The 24,529-nt window shown below is 40.9% G+C and overlaps 1 protein-coding gene across 2 annotated transcripts in view; it reads right to left on the reverse strand.

Moving 5' to 3' along the window:
• The window catches only part of PTPRG (protein tyrosine phosphatase receptor type G), a 397,752-nt gene that overhangs the window by 53,214 nt on the left and 320,009 nt on the right, over positions 1 to 24,529 (reverse strand). For both annotated transcript variants that reach the window (XM_027467840.3, XM_027467841.3), the window contains 3 exons: positions 23,743 to 23,792; positions 20,928 to 21,723; positions 12,591 to 12,723 (listed from right to left, as the gene is read on the reverse strand). In XM_027467840.3, coding sequence (XP_027323641.3) covers positions 12,591 to 12,723; positions 20,928 to 21,723; positions 23,743 to 23,792 — 979 coding nt within the window. The remainder of the gene's footprint in view (positions 1 to 12,590; positions 12,724 to 20,927; positions 21,724 to 23,742; positions 23,793 to 24,529) is intronic.

The raw sequence follows: 24,529 nt of genomic DNA on the forward strand, positions 1-24,529 counted from the left end.
GCCAAGTGCTCCACATAAGTTGGCTTAGCAGTGATAAATGTCACGTTTACGATGCGTTTTGCAACATGGAAGTCCATAATTTGCTTTCCAGGGACCTATGCTTGATTATCAGGAGAGTTAGAAGCATTCACTGAAGTCTAATGAATAGAATTAACACATCATTTAAACAGGGACTAATATGTATGCAAATTAGAAAAAGTTAGAAATAAGAGTCCAACCCGTAATTTCAGAAAATGTAGACTGCATCCTTGTGAAATATGAATGTTTCAATTCACATCATATCTCCACATCTATGTTAGCTGCTTTGCATGTGAACAATAGGCATCAAGCCCATTTTGATTTTTATATTTGAACTTGGACTTACAAAATAGATTATATTGAAACTTGAATAATATATATGCTAATTAAATACTCCATTTAATGACATAAATAAAGACGAAGACCAACACAGGCCAATTTACATTTGCAAATTTCCTAATTACTTTATTTTCCTTTGGAAAGCAGAAACTTTATTTTCACAGTCACTGGAAAAAAAGGGAATAATTTCTTTGCTGAAATGATTTTAAAAATCTTTTCAACTTTTTTTTATTCTTTAGGAGTGATCTCCAAGGAAATACAATTCCTAAAATTGCTTTGCCTAGACAGATTCAATATTAAATGTCACCCAAGTCAAACTATGGTGATTTGTGCATGCAAATGGCATTACTTAATTATTATCAGAGGTTTCTGGAAAAGGAATTGCTCTCGATAAATGTAAGGTATACACTCTCCCCTTCAATACCACAAAGTATGTTCTGAACAACTCTAGCAGATATAAACCAAATGCCCTTGGTGTTTGATGGGCTGTTAATCTCTCTCTCCCTTCGTTCTCTGCTCCCCCAAATTAGACAGTACAAGGGCACAGGACAAGTGGGTAGCTGTAAGGAGCCTAAGCATAAGCAGAAAACATGACTATGACTTCTGACATCCAAAGCTTACAGAAAAGCTTGCTGAAGAATAAACAGATCGTAGGAAAAGCCCTTTTAAGTTAAAAGGCCTGTTTGTACCTTTAGCAGTGAGGAAAGTGGTGATAGTTCATCGAAATGAACGTGAAGCCTGTAAGAATATCATGGCCAGGAATCTTATTTTGTCTATGTTGAATAAATGTTGGTTATGTGGATGAAGAAGCCTGGATTCCGCATTAACTCACAAAACCAACATCTGCAGGCTGTGGAGAGTGAACTGCAAAGCAAACCCATTTACTCTCTGATTGAAAGAGCACCCTGAATGCTTCAAAAATAAGGAGCTGTATGAATGGGAAGAGACTAAGCATTCTGGTAGGTTTACATCCTAGGCTTTTATTCAAAATGAACAAATAATCACAAAAAGTGACAGGGATGAGGACTGCCCCTCCAAAGCTTTCACCTCATGTCTGCAATACCAGTCACTATGAGCAATGAACACTGAATTCAGGAAACTTAGAAGACCGAGGAGTAAATGATCATCATTTTGAGTTATGATGTGGTTGGAAGTCCTCCTTGCCCTCAGCAATTGTTGCAATCCTCATCTGTAACCATTGCTGTTCTTACATTGACAATGCTTTCAACATTCAAAACCGGAGAAAAAAATTTAGTCTACACCAACCTGTGTTGTTATTATTATTTTTTTAATATATTGCTTTATAAATGTCTCTTTGTATGATACTTCAAACGTTTTTGTTCTGTTTTGGAAAAAATGGGATTTCTAACACATGAAACAACCCACGAAATGACAACCAGGCATGCAACCTGCTCCCATTCCAGCTTAAATGTTAGAGCTCAAATGGATTCTGACTTGTAAGGTGGCAGAGTGAAATACATGCCATTCACGGTGATAGAAGAAATGTTTTCTTCTTAACAGACTCGGTGTTCTACAAGAACCTGAATGAATTCGCATAGTTGCAACATTTGTAATAGCAGCACAATACGCATCGAGCATCCCAAGGCATTTGTTATCTAAGTTGCATAGGTTGGCACTTCATTTTAAGGAAAGTAAAAATAAAAACCCACCCCTGCTTGTTATTGCTTTACTAGGCTGCTGAATCCTGGTATATATCCAACCAGTTAAGATTGCTGAACTGATTTAATATTCTTACCCTATAATTTTACACTTAGACCACATCCCGCTGTGAAATAGCTAGTGCTAATGTTAGTCCAAATGCTGCTGTGGGACTTAGGACAGCACAGGGCACTTCAATAGCTGTATTTTATGGTTACAAGGAGAGAGAAAAAATATAATTTATCTGGTTGCTGTGGTTAATTCACAGTTTCACAGCAGAGGTATACTGTTCCCTCTGGGTACATCTACTTGTATTATAGGATATTTCATTCACAGTTCATCTGAGACATTCCTCTAACTCTCAGCCTACCAATTTATGTGAGAATACTAGAGATACCGTACACGATTTAGCATATACATACTAAAAATATTATATAAAACATAGGCATTAGCAACAGATCAATAAAGAACATAAACTAGCAACAAATCAAACAAGGATGGGTTAATAAATTGTTTCTTGCAGCTAAGAAAGGGAACAAAAAATGCACCCAGCCTCTTAAGAAATATTTCTATTTTTGACTTTTTTCCCCCAAGTTAATTTCACACAAAGCATGATTGCTAAGACTGATTTCTCTTTTTTAATAGCTGATCATTATTCTAAAATCCAGAGTTCAGAAGTTTTAAAGTTTCTTATAAAAAAGCTTACAATGAACTAAAGCTGAGTAGGAGAAGGCAGCAGTAACATCCTCTACTGCTGTGCTCATCAAAAACCTGCACTCCTCATGGTGTACTATTTCTCAGCAATTACAAACCACTTCTTAATGGAGCCTAACTTCAACATTTGAATATTTTAAAAATATTGCTTCAAAATTATGCATTGTAAAAATACCGCCTTTAATCCAGTTACTGCACAAATAAAACCTTGCTCTTTTTTTTTCAAGACCTCATCACTACAGCAGCACTGGGGAAGGCATTTCCAGAGAAAGTGTCTGGAATTAATCCATTTAATTAGTTCCACGGAAACAAAACAAAGATCAATTGCAGCTGCGCCACAGATTCCTCATTGCCTGACCTCAACTGTCCCTGCCTGCTCCCCTTTGCTCTCTCCCCAGAGGAAGGTATTTCTGCAAATATTGGGGAAATGCTGCCACACATCTACACAAAGCAGTGAGGAGTGTGTCAATAGCAGTTTTCCATCCTGCTGCCAAGACCTTATCCTCTTTAGCAAATTAGCATACCCTAAATGTCTCAGCTCTTATGGGACATGCTTCATAGCAAATTAAAGATTAAAATAAAAACTTTTTTGTTGTTGTTTCATTGTTTTCAAGGTCACCAACATGATATTTTGAATTCTAGTCTTCCACAACCGAAGCACATATTTTGCTGTTATTTGACTTACGATTGCATGCTTGACATTATCTTTTTAAAAAAGAGGTGATGCAGATCGGGGCTCCCACTGAGTTTGTAAAAGTGCCTGCAGAAAAGACATTCACACAACTGACCCGCACGGTACAAACATCCCAGGAGCTGTGGAACAAGCATGGTTTTAACTAAGAGCTCTCATTTAAATGCACTGTTAAAAATAACCACAATCCAGCAGGCACCAGGACTGCCTGGGCTGGGATGGGTGATTTGTGTGAGGCTTCATAGTTCTGAGAATTTAGCTCTTTAAGCCATCGCAGTTCCCTGTCTGCTCTGCAAGAAAATACTTTCCCATAATGAGCTCTCTGTGCATGGCTTGATTCAGCCACCCTAGATGCTTGCTCTCAGGGTCCTTTCCTTTGACACGAGGGGTGGCCTCATGCTGGCACTCGCCGCTGCTAATGGCAGTATTGACACATGCAATACAGATGGATGCCTCGGATAGCACCCAACGGGGGTAACAAACCTCAGCTAGGCTCACCCCTGCTCTTCTTTTTCCAATCTTCCTATCGTTGTATTCTTAATTCTTCCCTAATTTTAGGCCCACTGCTGCAGGAGAACAGATGGAATCAAACTCCAAACAGATTTTTTTCCACCAACCTGCAGTCTCCTGACACAGCTGTCCTCTGCAAGCTGCCTGTGCCATTTCTTTCCTGCCTGTCCGTATTTTCCTCTCCCTCCCCAAAGCTACAGCCCCTTCCTCTGTCCTTACGCCACTTCTTAGATGTGCTTTTTACTGGCTTCATATTACTCACTTTAAACCTGATGCATTTGAATGGTGTCTTCTAAACACTTTTTCAGCCTTCTGGTCTGTGATTCACAGGACATTTATCACACTACTCCATTCCTCCTCTTTTTCTGTACTTGCATGTGTGCCTTAAAGCCTGCACGGCAGCGCTGTGGAGAATGAGCCTCCAAGCTCCCATGCAGGATCGATGACTCCTGTGCTGCACCTGACAAATGGCTGCTTAACCTTTTTTTGGAACGTAGAAATGATGGAAATTCTGTAGTCCACTGCTTTATTGTCTTTCCCATCATAAAGTTTTTTCTAATGTCAGACCTAAATTCCTCCCTTGCTTCAATTTAAACCTAAGACTCCTCATCCTAAGCACAATGGATGCAGAAGATCATTTATTCCTTGCAGATCCCTTTCATGTACGCAGGAACACTTGCATCCCCTCTCAGCTAACAATCCTGCCTGCCCGTATGGTCTGACCAGCTTCCTCAAAGAAAAGGTGAATCTTGTGGGATATACCTCACCTCTCACAGCCACGGTCCTCTTTACACGTGGAGATACACCAGCCTGCTGTAGATCTGGTTTGCTTTTCATTTACAAGGCAGCTGAGAGAAGAACGCTGCTTCATGAAATTCAGATGAAGGCTGGCCATGCGTGACATAGGAAGAAGCTGGCTTCAGACACCTGGCAAGAAGTAACTCGTTATTGCACTTTTTGTGCTCCTGAGAACCCGTTTAGGTGATGCAGGTTCTACAGTTATGTGGACTCAAATTTAAGAGGGCAAGGTCTGATTTAACTGATAGCAGTTATTCAGAGTCACTCTATTAATATCAGTGGTGCTGTTCAGATTTAAACCTGAAGCAAGATCTAGACCGTGCTGTTTCCTTGAAATGGGACATCCCTGGGTCAAAATGTGCTCATTACTTTTTGATGTTGCTCCTGATGTTGTACAATGAGGATTAGAAATGCTCTTTTCTGAGTTTTATAGATATCATTACAGTTCTAGAAATCACCACTGACATGCATTTCACTTCTTTTAACTTCCCTCTGACTTCTTTTCTTTCTCCTTTCTTAAGACAACAATTGTTTGTTTGCAAAGCAGCAGCTCGCTACCGACCTCACCAGGGAGGAATCCAAAATCTTGCAGTGTTTTGCTTTGCAAGAAAAAGTGAAACTAGTGTTAATTAAAGAAGAGTAAAAGTAACAGGCATATAATTAGATAACATGCCCCCTTCCACAATCTAGCTCTTAACAGATCATCCAGCATGCTTAAAAAGCAACTTTCCATCTGCAAATCTGTCTCTCTCTCTTTTTTGTCTAATGAGCATGAGTTAGTCTGTTCAAAAGCCCAAATGGGCATCTCAGGGCCAATTCAGCAGCAGGGGGTCCGTTACTATAACAACTGACAACTCCTGTGATTTCTGAAAGGCCTCAAGTAGCCGTTTGGGAAACGGGTACTGAGGAAGAGGCTGGGAAGGCCGGGTGGTGCGGGATGTGGTGTCGAGGCCTCCCCTCTGCTCGCCCACATCGGCCCTGCCTGCGCAGAGTAGGCCCCAGCACCCCAGCACCCTGACAGGGCAGCCGGGCCGGATCCTTCCCAGCTCCCAGTGAGAAGAGAGGATAAAACCCCCCAAGGCCCACGAGGGGAGGAAGAGCAGCACCGCACTACGCTTTGGCATTTGCATTTCTCCTCATGGGCTCTCCCCCCTCTCTGCACGTCACCAGATGAGAGCGGCGATGCAGTCGGAGAATTTTTCCTATCGATTTTCCCCGACAAGCGCTCAAAGAACGGTGCCAACAGCTAGAACAAGCAATGAGCAGCTGCCCCGAGCTTCAGGCTGGAAAGCAAGCTGCCTGCCGCCGGCACAAAGGCTGAACTCGGTTCCCCGCGTGGGATAAGAGGGAGATGATCACAGGCCTGCTCCCCTTTAATGAAAACGAGCAGCGCTTTGAGATACAGCACACAAAAGGGCTCGCTGTTTCAGTACCTTCACCTCCAGCACTGGCAAAATCAAATACAGCCTGGGTCTTCTGCCATAGAGGCTGGAGTGCTTTCCCTGCTTTGCCTAGGTTGAGGCAGGGAGATCAGAGGGCTCTGAACCCAGGCCGGGCTGCACGCTGCTTGCTGGGCAGTGATCCCTCTGACGCTGCTTTCCATCACACAAAGCTACGTGCAGCCATCCCCAGAGCAAAACACAGGCACATCGTGCTCGGCGTGAGCAGGGCACGGCTGGTTACTGAACCTCCGAACTGGGATGGTCACAGGGAGAGGTTTCAGGCACACAGCTCACCTCCGTGTTTCTCCTCATCTGCCTGTAGTGCTGCCCGTCTCCCAGCTCAGGAAATCTCTCCCCTTGGTTAACTCTCCCCGCTGCCTGTGACAACACGGGTTGCACCCCGAGGCAAAGCTGTCCTCAAGCCAAAAGGACATGGTCCTTTGGCACCACTGGGGCAGTGTCAGTGCGAGCATCCCCATCCTTCCTGCTCCTCCCTGCCTCTTGCTGGTCCCTTGGTCATGCAACTCTCTGGCTACTGCATGAAGCAGACTGGGAGTTAATCTGGTCTAAATCAGGGCATGAAAGACCCCCTCTTTTTTAAAACAAAAACAGTAAAAACAAAACAAAAAAAAAACCAACACATGGATTATTTCTCAATCCAGCTCATCACGTGGTTGTACAAACATTTGCTTTGGTATCACAGAGGGCAGTGCAAGGGCAGGAACAGAGGAGGGTGCTTGATTCACTGCTGGTGAAATAAATACACTAGCAACTGCACCCAAGTCATTCTTAAAATCAGCACAGAGACTCTCAGAAAGTGTTACCTAGCATCCTCCAAGAGTGAGAAAGCGAGCAGAATCACAAGTATTTCAGAGTAAGCTGAAAGCAGCTTTTATCATTGTAAGCAAGCAATTTTACAAAGGTCTGTAAATTTGCAATGTTCCTTTTTCAATCAGTACAGTAGATGAACAACACACTGTGTACTCATAAAATAAAATCTAAAGATAGGCTCAAATAACAATTTCAGCACTTTTTACAACCTCCTACAGGCAGAAGTTCACATTTTTTTCCCAATGAAGTTTTAACACTCTTAGCTATGCGGCAGCACAAGTTACCCTGAATTTAGCACCAAATGGCGTTTTACCAAGGCATGGTTATTAGACATGATAACTACAACTGTCCTTGGTCCTACGCTGCAGCTTATAGTTCTAAATTGCAAACTGATTTACAAATACAGCTAACTGACCTTCCGTGGTGCTATTTCACCAGTGACTGAGTTCAGGTGCTGAAATATTGAACACCTGAGCTTGCTCCCAGTGAGGTCTTTGCCACCGAGTTCAACAACAATGCAGCCAAACAGTAAGTGACTTGGCCCCAGGTCACACAGAAAATCAATGACAGTCAGAAAAAGAACCCACATCTCCTGTTGCTCAATGTCATTTCTTCTGCACAGAAAGGCACTGCTGAAGAAGCGTGAGGCTCTGTCACAGGACCTGTTCCAGGGCCTCTGTTCAATTCAGTAGGATGCTTCCCAGAACCTAAGAAAACTCTTCTTTTAAATTCTGTACAGTTTTGCCTAAGGAAATTTAAAGGCCTCTTTTTCCCAAGCTGTCTCATATACACACATGACTATAAACAAGCAATGTAAGCTTGCTTGCTCTTTGAAAGGCAGCAGCTGTGTTGTTCCAAAAATCCCTCCTGAATGTAAACATATTAGCACTGTATAAACAGCTTGATTTAATAAGAAATGCAATACAACATTCCTGCTTTGTCTTTGGGATCACAATGTTGATAGTGGCAATAATTCAGAGGTGAATTATGGTATCTGCAGAAAAGAAAGAAACAGAAAACTCTCCAGCTATAGTTGTGAATTAATTTCTTCCTCTTAGCTGAAAATGAGAAATGGCTATAATTTAGTTCCCATTTAAAAGTTGCTGTTGGCTAAACTCTAAAATCTTAATTGCTTCTTAATATTCTCTGCTTATTTCCCCCTTTGAAACCATGGTCTATGGTATTGCGGTATTTATATTAAAAATCAGAATGGAAAACAATCAGGGGAAGGTCACCAGTCACTCCTGAAACTCCTTTCTTTTTTCTAAAGTGACAGAACGTAACGTGCATCTTAGTATTTTAGCTGATTTCCCAACCCTATTCACATTCCTGCACCTCTGTGAGAAAGAAAGTGCCACTGACCCTGGGTATCCCTTACAGTGTCAATACTCAGGACTTCTTCAAGTCGTGACAGGAATACAGTGAATGTTTCCAGGCATAGTATGGCTCAGCATGCTGTAGGAACTTGCCTTGTTGCAAAAAAAACTGAAGTCACACACAATCCCTAAATAGTTTGGAGGTCACTGCCAACACACGCTGCAATTCTCAAAGCTTGTAGAAAAGGTTTTAAGAGTAACAGTGGCAAAGATGGCAGAAAATCCAAGTCAAAATTTAAACTGACCTTGAAGAACTGCAGAAGGATCTCATGATACTGAGTCTGGGCATAAAATCACAGATGCAAAACAAATGCCCAGAAACACAAAAATAATGTGCTTGGGAAACTGCAGCTTACGATGCACATGCTTGAACGGGCTCTAGATGAGCTGGTAGTGCTCCAACAAAGATCATAAAATCGGAGTGAACAGTTCTCTGAAACACGCAGTGGTTGTCTAAACAGAACCCAATTTCAGGAACTAGTACGAATGGAATGAAAGCAGAAAAAAGAAATAGCGTTGTGCCACTGCAGAAGTGAATGCTGTATGTTGAGTACTACACGGATCTGGCCTCCTCATATTTTCTATCTGCTAAGACTCTTAATTCTTTGCACTACAAGAAATCAGTTGAAACTGATTTCTAGCACCTGAAGGTGCTAGAACTGGGAGCAGCAGCTTCCTTCGTCATGCCCATGACAGCTCAAGGACCAGCCAGGCCAGCTTTTCTGTAAGAGGAATCAAAGATGCACAGAAGCAAACTGTTGAACCACAGCCCGCCTGCTGCGAAGCCCAACTCCCATCCAGCCCCAGTGCACCTCCCTGGGTCCTGGTCATCCCGTGGTGCCGCTCTCTTCATTGTCCTGGGGTAAGAGGCAGGGCAATCTCTGCAGCTTCATTATGCTGACCTAGTTTATTTTCCATTCTACCAACTTAAAATCACATAGCCCTCTTTGCACAGCGGTGCCATTAAAAGTACTGAATTCAGGAAACTTTAGTAGAAAGGTAATTCAGAGCGGCTGCTTGCCTCTAAGTTCCCATCCCTTTTCATTACTGAGATGGCCATTGTGCTAAAAAGAAGGAAGTGACCCTTTCTCTTCAACATCAATCATATTCGTTCACCATTTGTCCAGGATCCACATGGAAAAGGAACTGAGAACAGCAAATTACCTCTGCAAATAAGGGAGTCTTGTTCAGAAATGGGACAAATCATTCCCAAATATATTAAATTACAAGAAGTCTCTAATGAACACAGCGTGGAAGTTCCACAGATATAGGGAAAGCTTCATCAAACAGTGGCTGCTCCCTTTCACTCACCTTTTCACATAAAGGGAACAAAAAACAAAGCTTCTTTCCAACCTGACATCATCACAAAACTTACTTCAGTTCTGTATCACAGAATGAGATACAAAGGCGCAGAACAGAGATAAACGTTTTGCCAAGCCTTCCTAAGCAACCCCTTAACTCCTTATTTTGGTCCCTGGATAACAGGGCACTGATGCAATGCAAAGAAGCAGAAGGCTTTGCTCTGCTTCATTGTTCTACTTATGTCACCTCTGTTCTCCAATCTTCTTATTCCCACTAATACTCAAAAATGAAAAAGGGAAAATATCATTTGTTTTTCCCTTAAAATGTATCGCCAAAAGGCAACCATGTCTCTTCTGCATTTTCTAGTTCTCTGGGTTGTATTTTGTAATGCTTTTTCTCACACCAAAACAAAGAATTGCTGTGCAAGAGAAGACCCCTTGGTCCAGCATGCCTGTCCCCTCGAGGGTTATCCTTTCATAGTAAGTGTTTCTCTGCTGTGCACTTCAATACCATGTTTCCCTTACTGAAAAATCTGTCTCAAACTCATTTTCATGCCATTTGCTTTGATGGTGTTAATTAGCAAATTATTCCATATGTTGCCTATTACATTTTAAGCTAAGTATTTCGTCCTGAAAATCCAGATCACTGTTCCTTTCAAACTTGTAAATTAGACTCTGAGGTGTTTGAGGTTCTGTTTTTTCCTTTCTTTGAAGCACTTACAAAGATAAACATTTTATTTTTCCTAAAGAATGGTAATCACACTGAAAAGGGCACACAAAATGTTGTGTTACCACTTCAATGACATGGCCTGCACAACGTGAAATGTTACTGAGGATAATTTGTGTTCTAGTTCCTCGTTGATTTATTCTAAAACACGCATTTACTTCTTTTGTACTTGTTCTCTATTTGTTAAAAAAAATCCTCAGAACTATGAAGCTAGGAACAGGAGCTTATTTTGAATTGAGAACATGTGCCTTCAAGTTTGCTTATTGTTCTCCAATTTGTTGCTTCATGTTTATCCAAAACTTTTGACCATGATGTGACATACCCTTCCATGCCTATATTAATTTTAAATTTCTACATTTTTTTTTGGCATCAATTATACACAATAAATTGATCCACTACTGTCAAGTGTATTAACGTATTACGTGTTCATAATTCTACCAAAGCTATTGATGAATGTTAATTACTCGTGAAAATTCTGGAGAGCAGATAAAAAACAATTGCTGCAACAAAAATGTTTTGTTATGCAAAACAACAAACTACATTACTGGAAAAATAATTTGGTTTCAGTTAAAGCTTTTGTTCACTTCCTTGATTTATGTGCCTGTTTATTATTGCTAAGCAAATAAAAACGTCATGAGGTAGATGGTTTGGAATTTGAAAGACAAAAGGCATTTAAGTAACATATGTTAATTTGAGACTTAACTGATATTATTATCTATAAAAAAAACAGTATTTACCAAAAATTAGTCTCTAACAATTGGTCACTAAGCCAGTGCTTTCCAACTTTAATATTCTCTCAAGGAGAGTACTGATACTAAATTTGCAAGTATTTCTCTCCATGCACCGCAGAAACACAGAATGGTTAAGGGTGGAAGGGACCTCTGAACATCATCTAATCCAACCCTCCCGCCTAGCAGGATCAACAATGAGAGGTATCAACACTCTTCTTGGTAACTGCTGTTAGCATTTTATTTCTAAACCCTTCTTCCTTAGAAGAGCATTTTCTATCAATGCAAGATAAATTCTACATGCCCTTTATTATAGTGCTTCAGGATACATACACCATATACTTCAAGGGCTTGTCTGGTGTGAATATGACCAAGCTTAGTTCTTCAAATGAAAAAAAATGAGAGAGATTTTTGAAAAGCAGTATACTGAAGGATGAGATACTAAATTGGGATGTTCAGAACCTTTGCAACTTTAGCATTTGTGCACATATCACTGCTATTTTATTTACTGTTTTACTGTGATCACGTTATTTACTTGCAACTGTTAATAGAAATGAATTTCACAAGAATATTGTCATCTACTTGTTAATATACTTTAGAATGTTTCCAGTCTCAACAATTTGGCCAATTAACTGTCAGTAAAATGGGTGCATTGAAAAACAGATCAGTATTTTTTTAATTGATTCTGCAGATATAATGATCAATAGACTGCTATTTCTCACCAAGGCTACTTTTCTGTGTCCCATCTAAGCAGATTTTGAAATAATTCCAAAATGCCTTGTATAAGGCTAATGCCTGGCTAATTTTCACTACAAGAAAAATGAAGTATCTTAGAGTTCTGGTTCTGGCATAAGAAGGCACCACAGGTTTTGTTTTACTCTAAATCACCTAGAGTTGTATTTGTTGATGCTAAACCTAATTTCCACCACTGAGACTGGTTGGTGTAAAGGATGCTATCTCTTTTTAAGAAGCAATCTTTACTTGCAAGATCTTGCAGTCTGTACTTGTGAATGCTTCACCAGTGCTAAGGAGCTCCTACACAGAGCATTGCTATGTAACGTGCAACAACTTTATCTCGCTTTTGAAGAAGTGAAGTCAAAGGAAAAGAATGAACGCCTTAAGATCACACAAAGTCAGTGGCAAAGTCACACATGGAAGCTAGCAAAGTCTCACTAGGCTTTTAATAGCTATCTAAAATGAACTAATTGTGAAAATATTTGTTGACATTACAGCTGGTTCTACCACTGCTACTAGTAACTTCATGACACAAAAATTTAATATTTGAGATGGCTGAATAGTTAACCAACAGAGTTGTTTTAGCATCTGGAGAGCTATCTAATGCATCTATCACCACAACATCCAATAAAATAAAAAACATGGGACCACATTAAAAAATACCATCCAAAATGTGTTTTAAATCATGATCAGTTTCCCCATCTAAAGAAAACAGGCTCACCTCCAGTAGACAAGCACAGCAATGAGAAGAATGAGGCACACGAAGGTCAGTGCTGAGACCACAATAAGTGGGATGATCCATTCCATTTTACCAGGAGAAGGTCTTGTGGCCATGCTGGAGCTGTTCTTGTCAGCTGTGTATTAAACACATAATAAAGACAATCATTAAGTGTAAACAGAGTTACTGTATGGAAACATGTATAAGCAAAACAAATAGCTTGTGCATTTTACATGATATGAGCAAACACCCAGAACAAAGATCTTCTAATTGCAGGGTGGGATTCCACTTGTCTTTAGTCTGAAACATTAGAGCACAAAAGTATGGTGTTTATTGCCTCATATGGCTTGGATTTTACTGCTGCCTGTAATTACAGTCTCATGCACAATTTTAGGACTCTATCACTCAAGCACCTATTATCAGATGTGGAGGACCCTGCCGAGTCATTCCACCACAGCAACAAAGTAAATGTTTTGCTCCATCATCAGTGTTTGCAGGTAAATGCACCCTGTTTCTCAACACTGCAGGGCAGCTCTGTTTGCAAAGCTCAGCATAATACTTTGCTTCAGAAATAAATTTCTTGGTAACTATCTTCAAATAAAAAATCCTCAACATGCTGGGTGTCATGTCACATCATTTGCTGAATTGTCACAATCTGGTGAGTTACTGCATACGAAAGCACTTTTTAGCATATGGATTGTCAAGATGGATGGATGAATGAATGGATAGTATGTGTTGTAACTGACAGAAGAAATTGTTATGTGGCAGCTTTTGAACAAAATTTAAGTTGGTCAATATATGAGAGCTGGCCGAGAAACTCCATTTTCACTTTTTGCATGACTCTAACACCATGCCAAAATTACTGTATCATATGTAAGATAAATATCTAGGAGTTCTTCAGGTACTGGAGCTAATAAGAATAGACCCTACACCTACACTGTATGTCAAAAAACAACAAAACTGTGTAAATTCGAGTAGACTTGACCAGGGATTTTAGATAAGATTTTCAGGTAATCCTGTTTGGACTCAAAGATCCCTGTGAGTCCCTTCCAACTTGGAATAGTCTATGATTCCAATAACATGATAGTCAGAATTGAATGATAAATTAAGAAATAATTATAAAAAATTATAAATCAGAAATACAGAAGCAGATTCTGTATTTCATTCATGTTTCCTAAAAAACAGACAGTAATTGATTAATACCTGTCAACAGGACTTAAAGGGAAAGGATTAGTGTAAACAGCTTCTGATTTGAATGAGGACTGAAACGTACTTGAATTCTACATATTAGACCATCAGGTCCTTCCTTACCAATGTGCTTCCTTGCCCTCACTCGCTATTGTATTATCATATCTTCTGAAACTGCTGCAAATCCTACCAGAAGAACATAATTGCCTTTTCACCGTAGGCAGGCAAAACACAGATAATTGGAAGTCACCAGATGTCACATAATATGAAGTCATACTCTATTTTAATAGCATTTAGATTATATTCCTCCATAGGCAGGAGTAAAATTCAACTAACATGGAAGTAAAGGTTAATTGTAAATGCTTTTGCCTGACTGCTGAAAACAGAGCAAGGCTGCAGGCTGCTGCAAGCCCAGCAAGAAATCTTTCTAGTTTTAAGAACTAGGCTGATGGAGGTAATGCCCTTTAGCAAGGGACCTAAATGAGGTGCTAATCAGAGGGATGTTTGGTGGAAGTGAACGTGCACGGAGTGTAGAACTGATCAAAAGAGAGATGAGTAGCCACTGGTCTCCAACTTCAGTAAGAACGGCTACTGAGGTTACCAACAGAACCACTCTGCAGAACAGGCACACGATGTACTTAGAGCACGTGGTGAGTGTTAGTCTTCACAGCATACTAATAATATGCTAGATACCATTTTCAAGACAGGTTTTTGATTTCCCCGACCAGCAAAGAGTAAGGAAAAGAACAACCCGACAATGAGAGCAAAGGCTTATTCTCTGTATTTACAAAACCTGCAGAAATCATAAGCCTTGAGGCATTGGTTTTTATCAGTGCATTTCAAATCATTTATTATTGTGGAAAAATTAAGTCTGGGAGGTGTTGCTAATCAGAATGGCAAAAAAAAAGACAAAGTAAAAAGCATGCAATGTAATAAATCTTAGTAAGGAGCCAAATGGTCCTACCACTTTACATCTATATGGGTATTACTTCATTTCACACCAAGGACAATATTCTATTCAGTTTTACCTCCACATATTTCAACACAAAAACGTATGTTTTTGTTTGCATGGAAAGAAAATTAAATTCCATTGTAAGCACAGCATGGGCTGGAGTCCCAATGCAGGCTATTAAATTCTGCAATGCTCATGACGCTCCTCTTACTCAGTCTACTGTGGAGAACACACTTATCTGACCCTGCCAACTCTGTATACCACAGATGTGAGGATCAGTAAGCGCTCAGTATGCTGAGTGCCAGAATTGCAAATGCCATTCCTGCATGCTGACGGCTGGCCCCAGCTTCCAGTTGGGAATGTCCAAGCAGTGATGTGCTGAAGAAAAACATAAACCATTCCTGTACTGTATTTGAAGAGAAAGTCTTAGGTGTTTTCCACTGCTGAAGTAAAGTGTTGAGAGAGGTTAAACAAACCAACACCAATAAAAGTTGCTCTAAGAATGACAGCTGAGGCCAGAAGCACAGCAGTACAGCTGGAGTGCTGGCAGGTGTCTCTTGAGTGTCATTGCAAAAGAGCCTAAAAAAAGCACACTGGGTAACGTGGAAAAAAATTGAAGAAAACACACACAAAGGACAGATCTGGGCCCTTATATTTTCCTATTTTTCTCACAACTAAATACCATACAATAAAAAATGCTCTGCATTTTACTCTTTCTTTACTAAAGTAAGAATGTTGAGGCATGGTAGCACCAACAGCATAACCTTGTAACTGTGCCCATGTAACTACTTCAGGGGAAAAAAAAAAAAAGCTTAAAAATGGACCAGGAAACTCCATTTTTTCTAAGAAATGTAAACAGTTTCCAGTGGCATATGCCTTCGTTGAATTAATTCAGTTTGCCTTTTACTGGCTTGGAATACATCCCGGTAGGAAGGAATAAAAATTATTACAGCATATCTGTTTCAGGAGGTCCCACATGACACCAGCCCAGCATTGCTAAACCAACTTCTACATCTATAAAATCCGCAATGCTTGCTTTCCTGTGAACCGCCCATTCAGCAGTGCCATCCAGGGCCTGGATGGATGAGGCCCTGGCATGGAGAGTATCAGAGAGCACTGGGCAGCGAGGGGTGCTTTGGCAGTGAAACTCCTGCCCAAAGGTCAAGGCATTCTCCAGTCTGTGAAATGTACAGTTTTTCTAGATATTCTTGCTAATTGGTTACTGAGAATAGAAAAGTGTTTATTTCCCTTAAGTTACACTGCTTGCTATAATAAGCAACCACAGCCTTAATATATAATGGATCTGCCTTTTTCTTTTGAAACTTCCCTTTATCAGCCCTTGATATTGCACAAGCAGCCAGTACAAAGTTCTGTTTGTTGTACTGTTGCAGATACTGATAACCACGACAATACACGTTCTGCACGCCCAAAGAAAACCACTGCAGAATTGTCTCTGCCCTCTGGTCACTTAAAAGAAAGTCACCTGCCCACCCCTCCTTTGAGTAAATAAAATTACAGACATATAAAACTATCAGTTAATTCTGGAAAATAATATTGGCCATGTCATTCAATTACAAAAAAGCAAAAATAAATGTTTTTTAAAAAATGATCACTTCCACACAAGCTCATATCATTGGATAGCTATTTTCTTCCTATTTCTTTAAAGGCATTTATGCAGCATTCATACTTAGAAGCTGCACACAGCTAAGCATGGCTTTTCACTGCTTTGTAAACGGATGCCAATCATGTTTAAACCTGATGTCGGATAACTGAGATTCATACTGTTTGCACGCATCATTTTTTTTTTTTTTCAGTAATCCAATTCTTTTATACACAAGCCATTTTACTGCTTGCTTCCATAAACTGCCATACAAAATGGCTCATGTGCCACATGAAAATACAGCTTAATAATCCTTGCTGTGTATGGAGAAAGAAAGAATTACACAGATGTTTAATTATCTTAATGAGGTTACCCCCAAAAGGCTTTTGTAACCTCAGACCTGGCAAGGACTCTTCTAAAAACTAAAATTCACTCTGTTAAAAGTATATGCCTGGCATGAAATTTAGCCTGCACATTGTGATCTCTCTACACAGCCCTCTCCATCAGAGGAACTCAAAATAAGTGGGTGGGCACTGAGGATGGGAGGACCCGGATGAAGTTTTGATCAAGGTCCTAACACAGATCTCTGTTCTTGGTCCCGGCTCATGACTCAGGGAGAAGCCCCAACCAGACGTACATTCATTGCTCACAACAGCTCTTTCTTTATATCCTACCAAGTACAAAGGATCTGTTTAACTGTCTGGCACAACAAACCAGAATTCTGTTGGGTTGTGTCTGTCTAGCCTGATTAAACTGAATCATCCTATTTCCTTTTTTATTTCCTTTTTTTTTTTTTTTTTTTTTTTTTGGAGGGAAGGGAGGAGGGGAGAGCATCATTCTAATTGCTGTTTTTCTAATTTTCAGGTTTCAGAGTCATGGACAATGCTGCGCAGCTGCGTGTGTAACAGTTGCAGATCAAAGGTACAATTAGTCTAATGTGGGCAACAAAACAGAGAAAGGGATGATCAGGAAAATGAAAGAGGAGAATGCAAGCAAGCGCTCAGTGACAGAAGAAAATCATTAGCGTTGGCCAATACCACCAGACAAGAAGAGGCCAATGCCATTTGGAAAATAATGACATGGCCTCAGGAGAGGTGTGTGTATGTGTGTGTGAAATAAGCACTAAAAGAAAATGAGCCTTGCTGTACTAATTGGCCTCGCACTTTCCCCGTAATTTCTCATGTGTTCCCTGCTCTCCTCTAATCATCCACACTCGTGAGTACTTCCCCATTCAGTTATCTCCTTACAACTGCTAATTTGATGCTATATAATTAATTTTACAAGTGTACATTGTTATGAAACAATTTTCTACTCTTTAAAATGATTAAACTTTCTACTCACAAAAACATTTTGGAAACCCTGACAGCTTTTTAAGAACTGATTTCCTGGCGAAAAGATGCATCCAAAAAAGTTTCTGCCCTCTACGGGACACAGTAAGCTCCAGTGGCTTTGTCTCAGCTCAATTTCAGAAGCAAGCTGCACCTTCATTTAACTGTCCTGATGCTCAGAAATCTTTTCAGACAATTCTGGCAATATCCTCTTGACTTTGCTAGTTGTTGCCCTGATCTCAGGTTCACCTGGTTGTGGAAAATCTTTAAGTCCTTTTATCAGAGGAAGAGGTCTTGTTTATGCCTGGAGTTTCACTGAACTCAACTGCTTGTGTGAGCTAGGTCTGGTCTGTTTGTATGAATTAGATTTCCATGTTACTATGGAAAAAAATTAATCCGAAGAAACCAGTCACAGGCTTCATGGTTGTGTTTGGCTTATGGGCCAATTTCCCAGGTATGAGCTTTCCTGGCTGGTCTCTTTGGTAACCCAGATCCAGCCTGGGAGCAAGTTCCTCCGTCTATGCTCCTTTGTCTTCTCACAGGGATAACAACATCAAAAGGCCAGCCAGGCCTTACTCAGACACATCTAGTGAAATATTTGGGCAAATTCCTAGTAAAGCAGACCTCAGCTATTCATTGCAGTAGCCCGGAGACGAAAAATGTAAAGAAAAGGAGGAAAAACTCACCTGAAGAGACTTTGAAGGACAAGATCCTCACAACTGGTACAGAGAGATTGAGACTCAGAACCTCTGTCCCCAAACCAGTAAGAAGCATCTCCAAATCTTAGAGCTGAGAAGTGTTAGCTTTATGCAACGTCTACGCAAGGAGTTGCCACGCTTGTGAGCAGCCTAACTTCTCCCCCTTGAAGTCAAGGACAGAGAATGAACCTCTACCTCAGGGGAAGTAGCACAAATGCAGCCTTCTTCTCTAAAGAGCCACTTGCCACCAAGTAGCCTCCTCAGTTCCCTGAAGGATCTGGGAGAGGCTTGTCTGGGAACAAGGGTACAATCTGGGAATGGTATAGCTCATACCTTCTTGGCAGATATGTAACCAGTAGTTTAACAAAGATTCAACCAAGGTCAGCTTGGGTGAAACAGATGACTTTTTCTCCTACCTTTTCCCCCAGCTAATGGTGGTTATTTCAGATATAATTTTCTACACGTGGAAGCCAGATGTGTAAGATACAAGGATCTTCAGAAGTTATTCTCCCCCCATATAAGCATGGAAAAACCTAATTTGCAGAGTCCTTTCAAGACCAATCCATCTTTGTGTGCAGTCTTCAGGTAGGGTCACTTCCAGCCTCCAAGCCTGCAAGTGAGCAGAGCTCTTAAAAGAGCCTGTCTGGTAGGAGGCAAAGCTGTATTGAACCACTTTCAGCAATAGCTCTCTGCATGCTAAAAAGAGACAGAATTCACTTCAGACTAAGAGGATACAACCAGCAAGTACTTCTTAGCAATATGAACAATATTTCCCCAACTTTTCATTGATCTTTATCTTCTTCATGGAATAAAAACCAATCTAATAACAATCCCTTTGTCAGGAGCTAAGAAGCATGACCAGCTACCCATCTTTCCTTCGATTTACATTAGGCTGAGAATAAGCCATGAGGGCTTTTGCTAGGGCTTATATAAGGGATGTCATATTTGGGCCATTCAAGAATCTGGTGCATGAGAAACCAGGAAGCAGAAAGTAAGACCAACTAAAGACAGCCGCTCCAGAGGCAGGTTCACCCAGGCAGATCAAACAGTTGGGGTTCAAACCTAAATGGTGCTGAATGCCTACTCTCAGCATTGCAAAGCACGGAGAGGACACATTCCCTCCTTCCTGCTAAAAGGTTTTTAGGGCAAGTGGCGTGTTGAAAGCTGCCTGACAGGCATCTCACACTACACTTAGTGGGAGCACTGGACTTTGAAGAAGATAGCCGGGTGAGGAATAAGAAAAACAGCAGTGTATTTAATATATATATATATCTGCAAAACCCAGTGCAAGTTTCTTGGATTCTTCATTAATCTGTTCTCTTACAGAACAGTTATGATTCACAGTATTACAGTCAGGTCAGCATTTCTGTAACAAATATTATTCAAGACTGGATTTAGCTTTGTTTTTTTAAATTGGTTATGAGCTATAACTGAGTGCACAATGTCTGCATTTTTGTGTTTGTAAATGTAGGGAAAAATAAATATTTAAGTTTTTTTTCACAGTATTCTAACTCTAGAGCTGCTTTGATGAAAAAACAAAATTAGAAAACCGTCTATAGATTAGCAAAATAAACAGTAAAAAAACAAACAATAAAAACATGCACTATCTTATAAATGCTGTCATAATATACACAATCACTCAGACAAACTCATTGCCATATCTAAATCCCAGTCCTTACTCTGCAAATAGATCTGTATGAAAGTAGTCCATTTCTCCTTGCAAATTTTTCCTCATCAGTGTGTAGAGCTTCCCAAGCAGGAGTATGTACATAGACCTGGTGCACAGTGAGTTGGGAGCACCAGGGGCATCTCTTTGCATAGGCTTGTGCAGCAAATTCTGACCACACAAGACTTGGTGCACAAGATCACCAGGACATGGCTCCAAAGGCTGTACTTGCTGTGCGCATACTGTGGAATAGGTACATATATCCAGAGCTGATGTGAACAGGAGCATCATTAATTCTCATCAAGACAAATATAGCAAATCTGTGAGCTCTGCCTGGCTAAATTTTTTTCACAGGGAAAAAAAAGGAGGTAAGCATGGTGCAAAAGGTGCCTGGTCTTAAAAGATCAGAGCATGTAGATTTTGTGGTGACAAATAAACCAACATCTATCCTGTATTTTGGAGAATGTCTCAAAACCAATCAGGGAGAATCCTGCAGATAAACAAAATTAGCTTATAGCATACAGAGCTTCCCATGAAACACCAGCTCTGCACAGCAACCAATCTTCCAATTAATTTCACAACCATAGTTCACTGCATTTCCCCCCCCTTTTAAAAATAAACAAACAATCAAAAAAAAAATGCTTCTTGTAGCCTTTTCCAAAACATTTTTTTTTCCGAATTTCCTCTTCTAGTAAGAAGCATGAGAGGCACGAAACACTCCTAATAAAATAAAAATACCATTCTGTCCTGTCGCTTTCCCCCAGTAATAATTTGTTGGTTTGGTCCTGTGATGGCCTGTCTATCGTTGAATCCAGGCACCACAAAAATCTATCAAACGGACATCAGTAAGGAATTTGGTTTGTGCAATTTTCCAACAGTCTTATACTGGTAAGAACAAGGTCACTCACCTGGATTAATGGTGATGAATTTGTTGTCTGAGGGGTATTCCTCTGGAAACCTGTCGTCCTTCGGAAGAGGTTTTCTTGTTGTCTCTGGTCTTCTTGGGATCTTCCCCAGGTAAAGTTCGTTGGTGAATGTTGGCGGCACTTGGGTGGAAGGGAGAGGCTGGGGCTGAGCATCTGCTTCGGTAAAACTCTCCTCAGGGTGTCCAGCCTTGGGGGCAACATTTTGGTTTGGCTCTTCACCCGATATGGTTTTATTTCCTTCCTCCTCAGCAGTCCGGTTGGGGGAAGCCGTGGCCACGCTGGGCTCTGTGGTATTACGCGCCTCTGCGGCTGCCGTCGCCCTGCTTTTCTCCTTCTTCTCAGCATCCTTTTCATCTTCTTCCTCATGCTCCCTCTCTCCGTCCTCACTTTCACTCTTTTCATCCTTTTCCCCCTCCTCGGCTCCCTCGCTGTCCTTCGTCAGCGCCGAGTCCCGCTCTGGCCCTGGGGAGGCGGCGGCGGCGGCCTCGGTGGTAGCCACCACGGGCCGGCCAGCCTGCTTGCTGGGGGCGGCCGCCGCGGGGAGGCGGGTGGGCCACACGCTGCTGGGGAAGGAGGAGATGCCACCACCGCTGAAACCCAGCCCCGCCAGCAAGGTGCTGGTCACCACCGAGGCCACGGTGGCCTGGCTGCCGCTGGAGGAAGGCCCCATCCCCGTGGCCATGGAAACGAAGGAGAAGGGGAGCCCCGAGGAGGTCCACGTGGAGGAGCCAGAACTGATGGGAGCCATGTCGGCTGAGGAGGCAGGAGAGGCCGTGGGCTTGAGGAGGTCAACGGCAGCAGAGAGGAAGAAAACACAGCAGAGAGCATCAGCAGGGTCCCCTGTATACTACTTGGGATCAATTTTCTTTTGCTTTCCCTCCCTTTCTACACAAATGCAATTCTGCTTTTAAAAAAACAAAGACCTAAACCACCTAGATGCAAGGCCAAGCCACGAACAGCACAAGCAACAGAGCCATGCTATGGCAACAACGCTGAGAGGAAACTTGTGTTTGCCATTTCTGAATGATCCCTATCATCAGAAGCCTCTTCATCGTTATCTTTATTTTACAGTGGGACCTTCTCCACCCACGTCACTGGTGACTTGTGTGTAAAGTTTCCTCTCGGTTTGGGAAAAGCTTTAAAGAAGTTTAATGAATTTAGCTGCATTACTCACATCTCTTTAATCCCCAGAATACATAAGTTTAAAAATACAGTATTACATAAGGGCTGTCCCAGAATAAGCGCTGTGCTGCCAACGTGTGCATCCATGGCTGGTGGGTCAGCTCTGACAGGGAACTCTGGCTCTTCCCACATGCATTGTGAGGGCCTTGGACGGTACTATTTTTATTTCCTCAATTTACCTATCAGAACCCTGGTGTATATTTGAAGAACTAAACAAGCAATCCACCTCCTTAAATTACATGTGGAAAAAACACTGAAATTCAGTCAGTTGTCTATGGCCAAGGAGTAATTCTGTGCAAGAGCCAGGATCAACATTTCTGTTCAAACCATTTTACTATGTTCCCTCTCCATCTTATTCAAAAACGTCTCGCATTACTGAATTCATCAGCAAGAAGAGCATTAGGTGGGAATGCACACATCATACAAGGGCACACAAGAGTTAAATAGGTCCTACTACACCTTGAACAAGACCATAAAATGTCTATGCATTTCTGGAACTGAAATCTCTGCCTTAACAGTATATCTGCATCTCTCTGCAATTCCCAGTTTCAATCAGGCCATGTAGTCGAAATACTGCAGCAAAACAAGAAAGGCTTTCTCATGTTATTTTTGACCAGCTGCAATCACAGAGAAACAGAGATCTCAAAAGAAAACCTGTGCTTTAAAGATTTCAAGCCAAAACTTTAAATAAGCATCGAAACTTTCGGATACTTATCAGCATAAATCCCTAAGGCGTTGTGAGATTTGCTTGTTGCTGGCATGTATGGTCTCAAAGCTGGACTGAGTATTAAAATTTGACAGCAGATTTTATAAGTCTAGAATACCTCTATACATCATTAAACAAACATTAATCATTCAAATTCAAGCTTTGTATGCGTTACTTGCTTACTAGGGAGTATATCAAACTGGAACAGAATAAAACCAGAAGCAACGTACTTATAGCAAATTCAATAGCATGAATTCAGTCCATAAATTTGATTGAACAGTTCAGTGCACTGAATACAAGAATTTTAGGTTACGGGTAGTTTAAGTAAGCTTTCAAAACTGAAAGGTGCTTTTCAAAACTGAAAGAACGTATTCAATTTTTACTATAAATGTATCAAGATTTCTGATTCAGGAATACAAAAGCCTTTTTCAGTGACTTGTTAGAGTCTCGGCTGAATTAAAATTAAAACAAAAAGTTTGTTAAGGCTTTATTCACACAGTAGCAGATAACCTTAAAGAATTGGATGAATGAAGATGCTATGCATGAAGCTTGATTCCTGTCGCATAGACTTTTGGCTATATAGTTAATAAATGCAGTTAAATTTATTTACATAGTCAGCATTAAGATTACATAACCCCTCTAAATGAGCTCAATAAATAGTTTGGAAGATTTTTTAACACTTGATTCCCCATTGGTTAAGGCTCTTGGAATGTGAAGCAAGAAAGCCAAAATCCCTTCAATGTTTTAGGTAGGTTATGAAACCTTCTGTGGCAGGTTTGAACAACCACCTTCCCAGGAAAGCACAGGCCTGCTGCAGATTTACAACATCGTGCTGCCACCTGGTGGGAACGCTGCCCCAAATTACCAATACCCATCAGCTCACGGCAGTGATTTATGACCACAACTTACCACTCCTGTTTTCACAATTCTGGTCCCCTCGAAAATTCGAGTAGTGTTAGCTGAGAAACAAAGAATAACAGCGTTTCAGCGGGTTGGGAAGGGAGTCAGGAATTGACAGCCGTATCAGTATACAATTCTTGCTAAACAAGTGCTGAATTGCTACTATTAAACCTGTCAAGAGGGTGAAGAAATTGAGGCCTGTGAATGAACTGGTAACTAACCAAAGACTTGGCAGGAAAATGTCAGAGAAGACCTGTTGCATGCAATGAAGTCCAAAACGTGTGCTGGTCTCAGTCTGGAGTTAAGGCAACCTTGGTATTACTCATCTAACTTTGCACTTGTGACTAAAGAGAGATTTGTTTGCCTTTATTCAGGCCTGGTAATGCTGATGTTAAGTACACTGCTAGAAAACACATGCTCTCCTTCAAACCCAAGTTTAAAGAAATGTCCTGACTTACACAAGAAGTCAGAGCAGCTGATGATAATAGTTTCTTTCTGTCCTTATGATAATATTATCTTTATCACTATTTATCTGAAGTACAACTATAATCAGACTCTGAAGAATGTTTTGAAAGCTCAAGTGGATGCTATTTTTAGGTTAGATCTTGTGTACAGCCAAAGATTTGGAAAATAAATTCTTTATGGGTAGACATGGAAGGAAAAGTAACATTTACTTCCACTGCAGATGTGTGTATCATTTCCACTGTTTTGAACACTGGGCTAGAGTTCCCAGACAGTATCTGTCAAAATTGTCAATAAGGATTTACTCCTTTAACTGTAATTAAATAGGCATCGT

The sequence above is a fragment of the Anas platyrhynchos genome, chromosome 13 (genome assembly GCF_047663525.1).
Source record: "Anas platyrhynchos isolate ZD024472 breed Pekin duck chromosome 13, IASCAAS_PekinDuck_T2T, whole genome shotgun sequence".
NCBI classification, from domain to species: domain Eukaryota; kingdom Metazoa; phylum Chordata; class Aves; order Anseriformes; family Anatidae; genus Anas; species Anas platyrhynchos.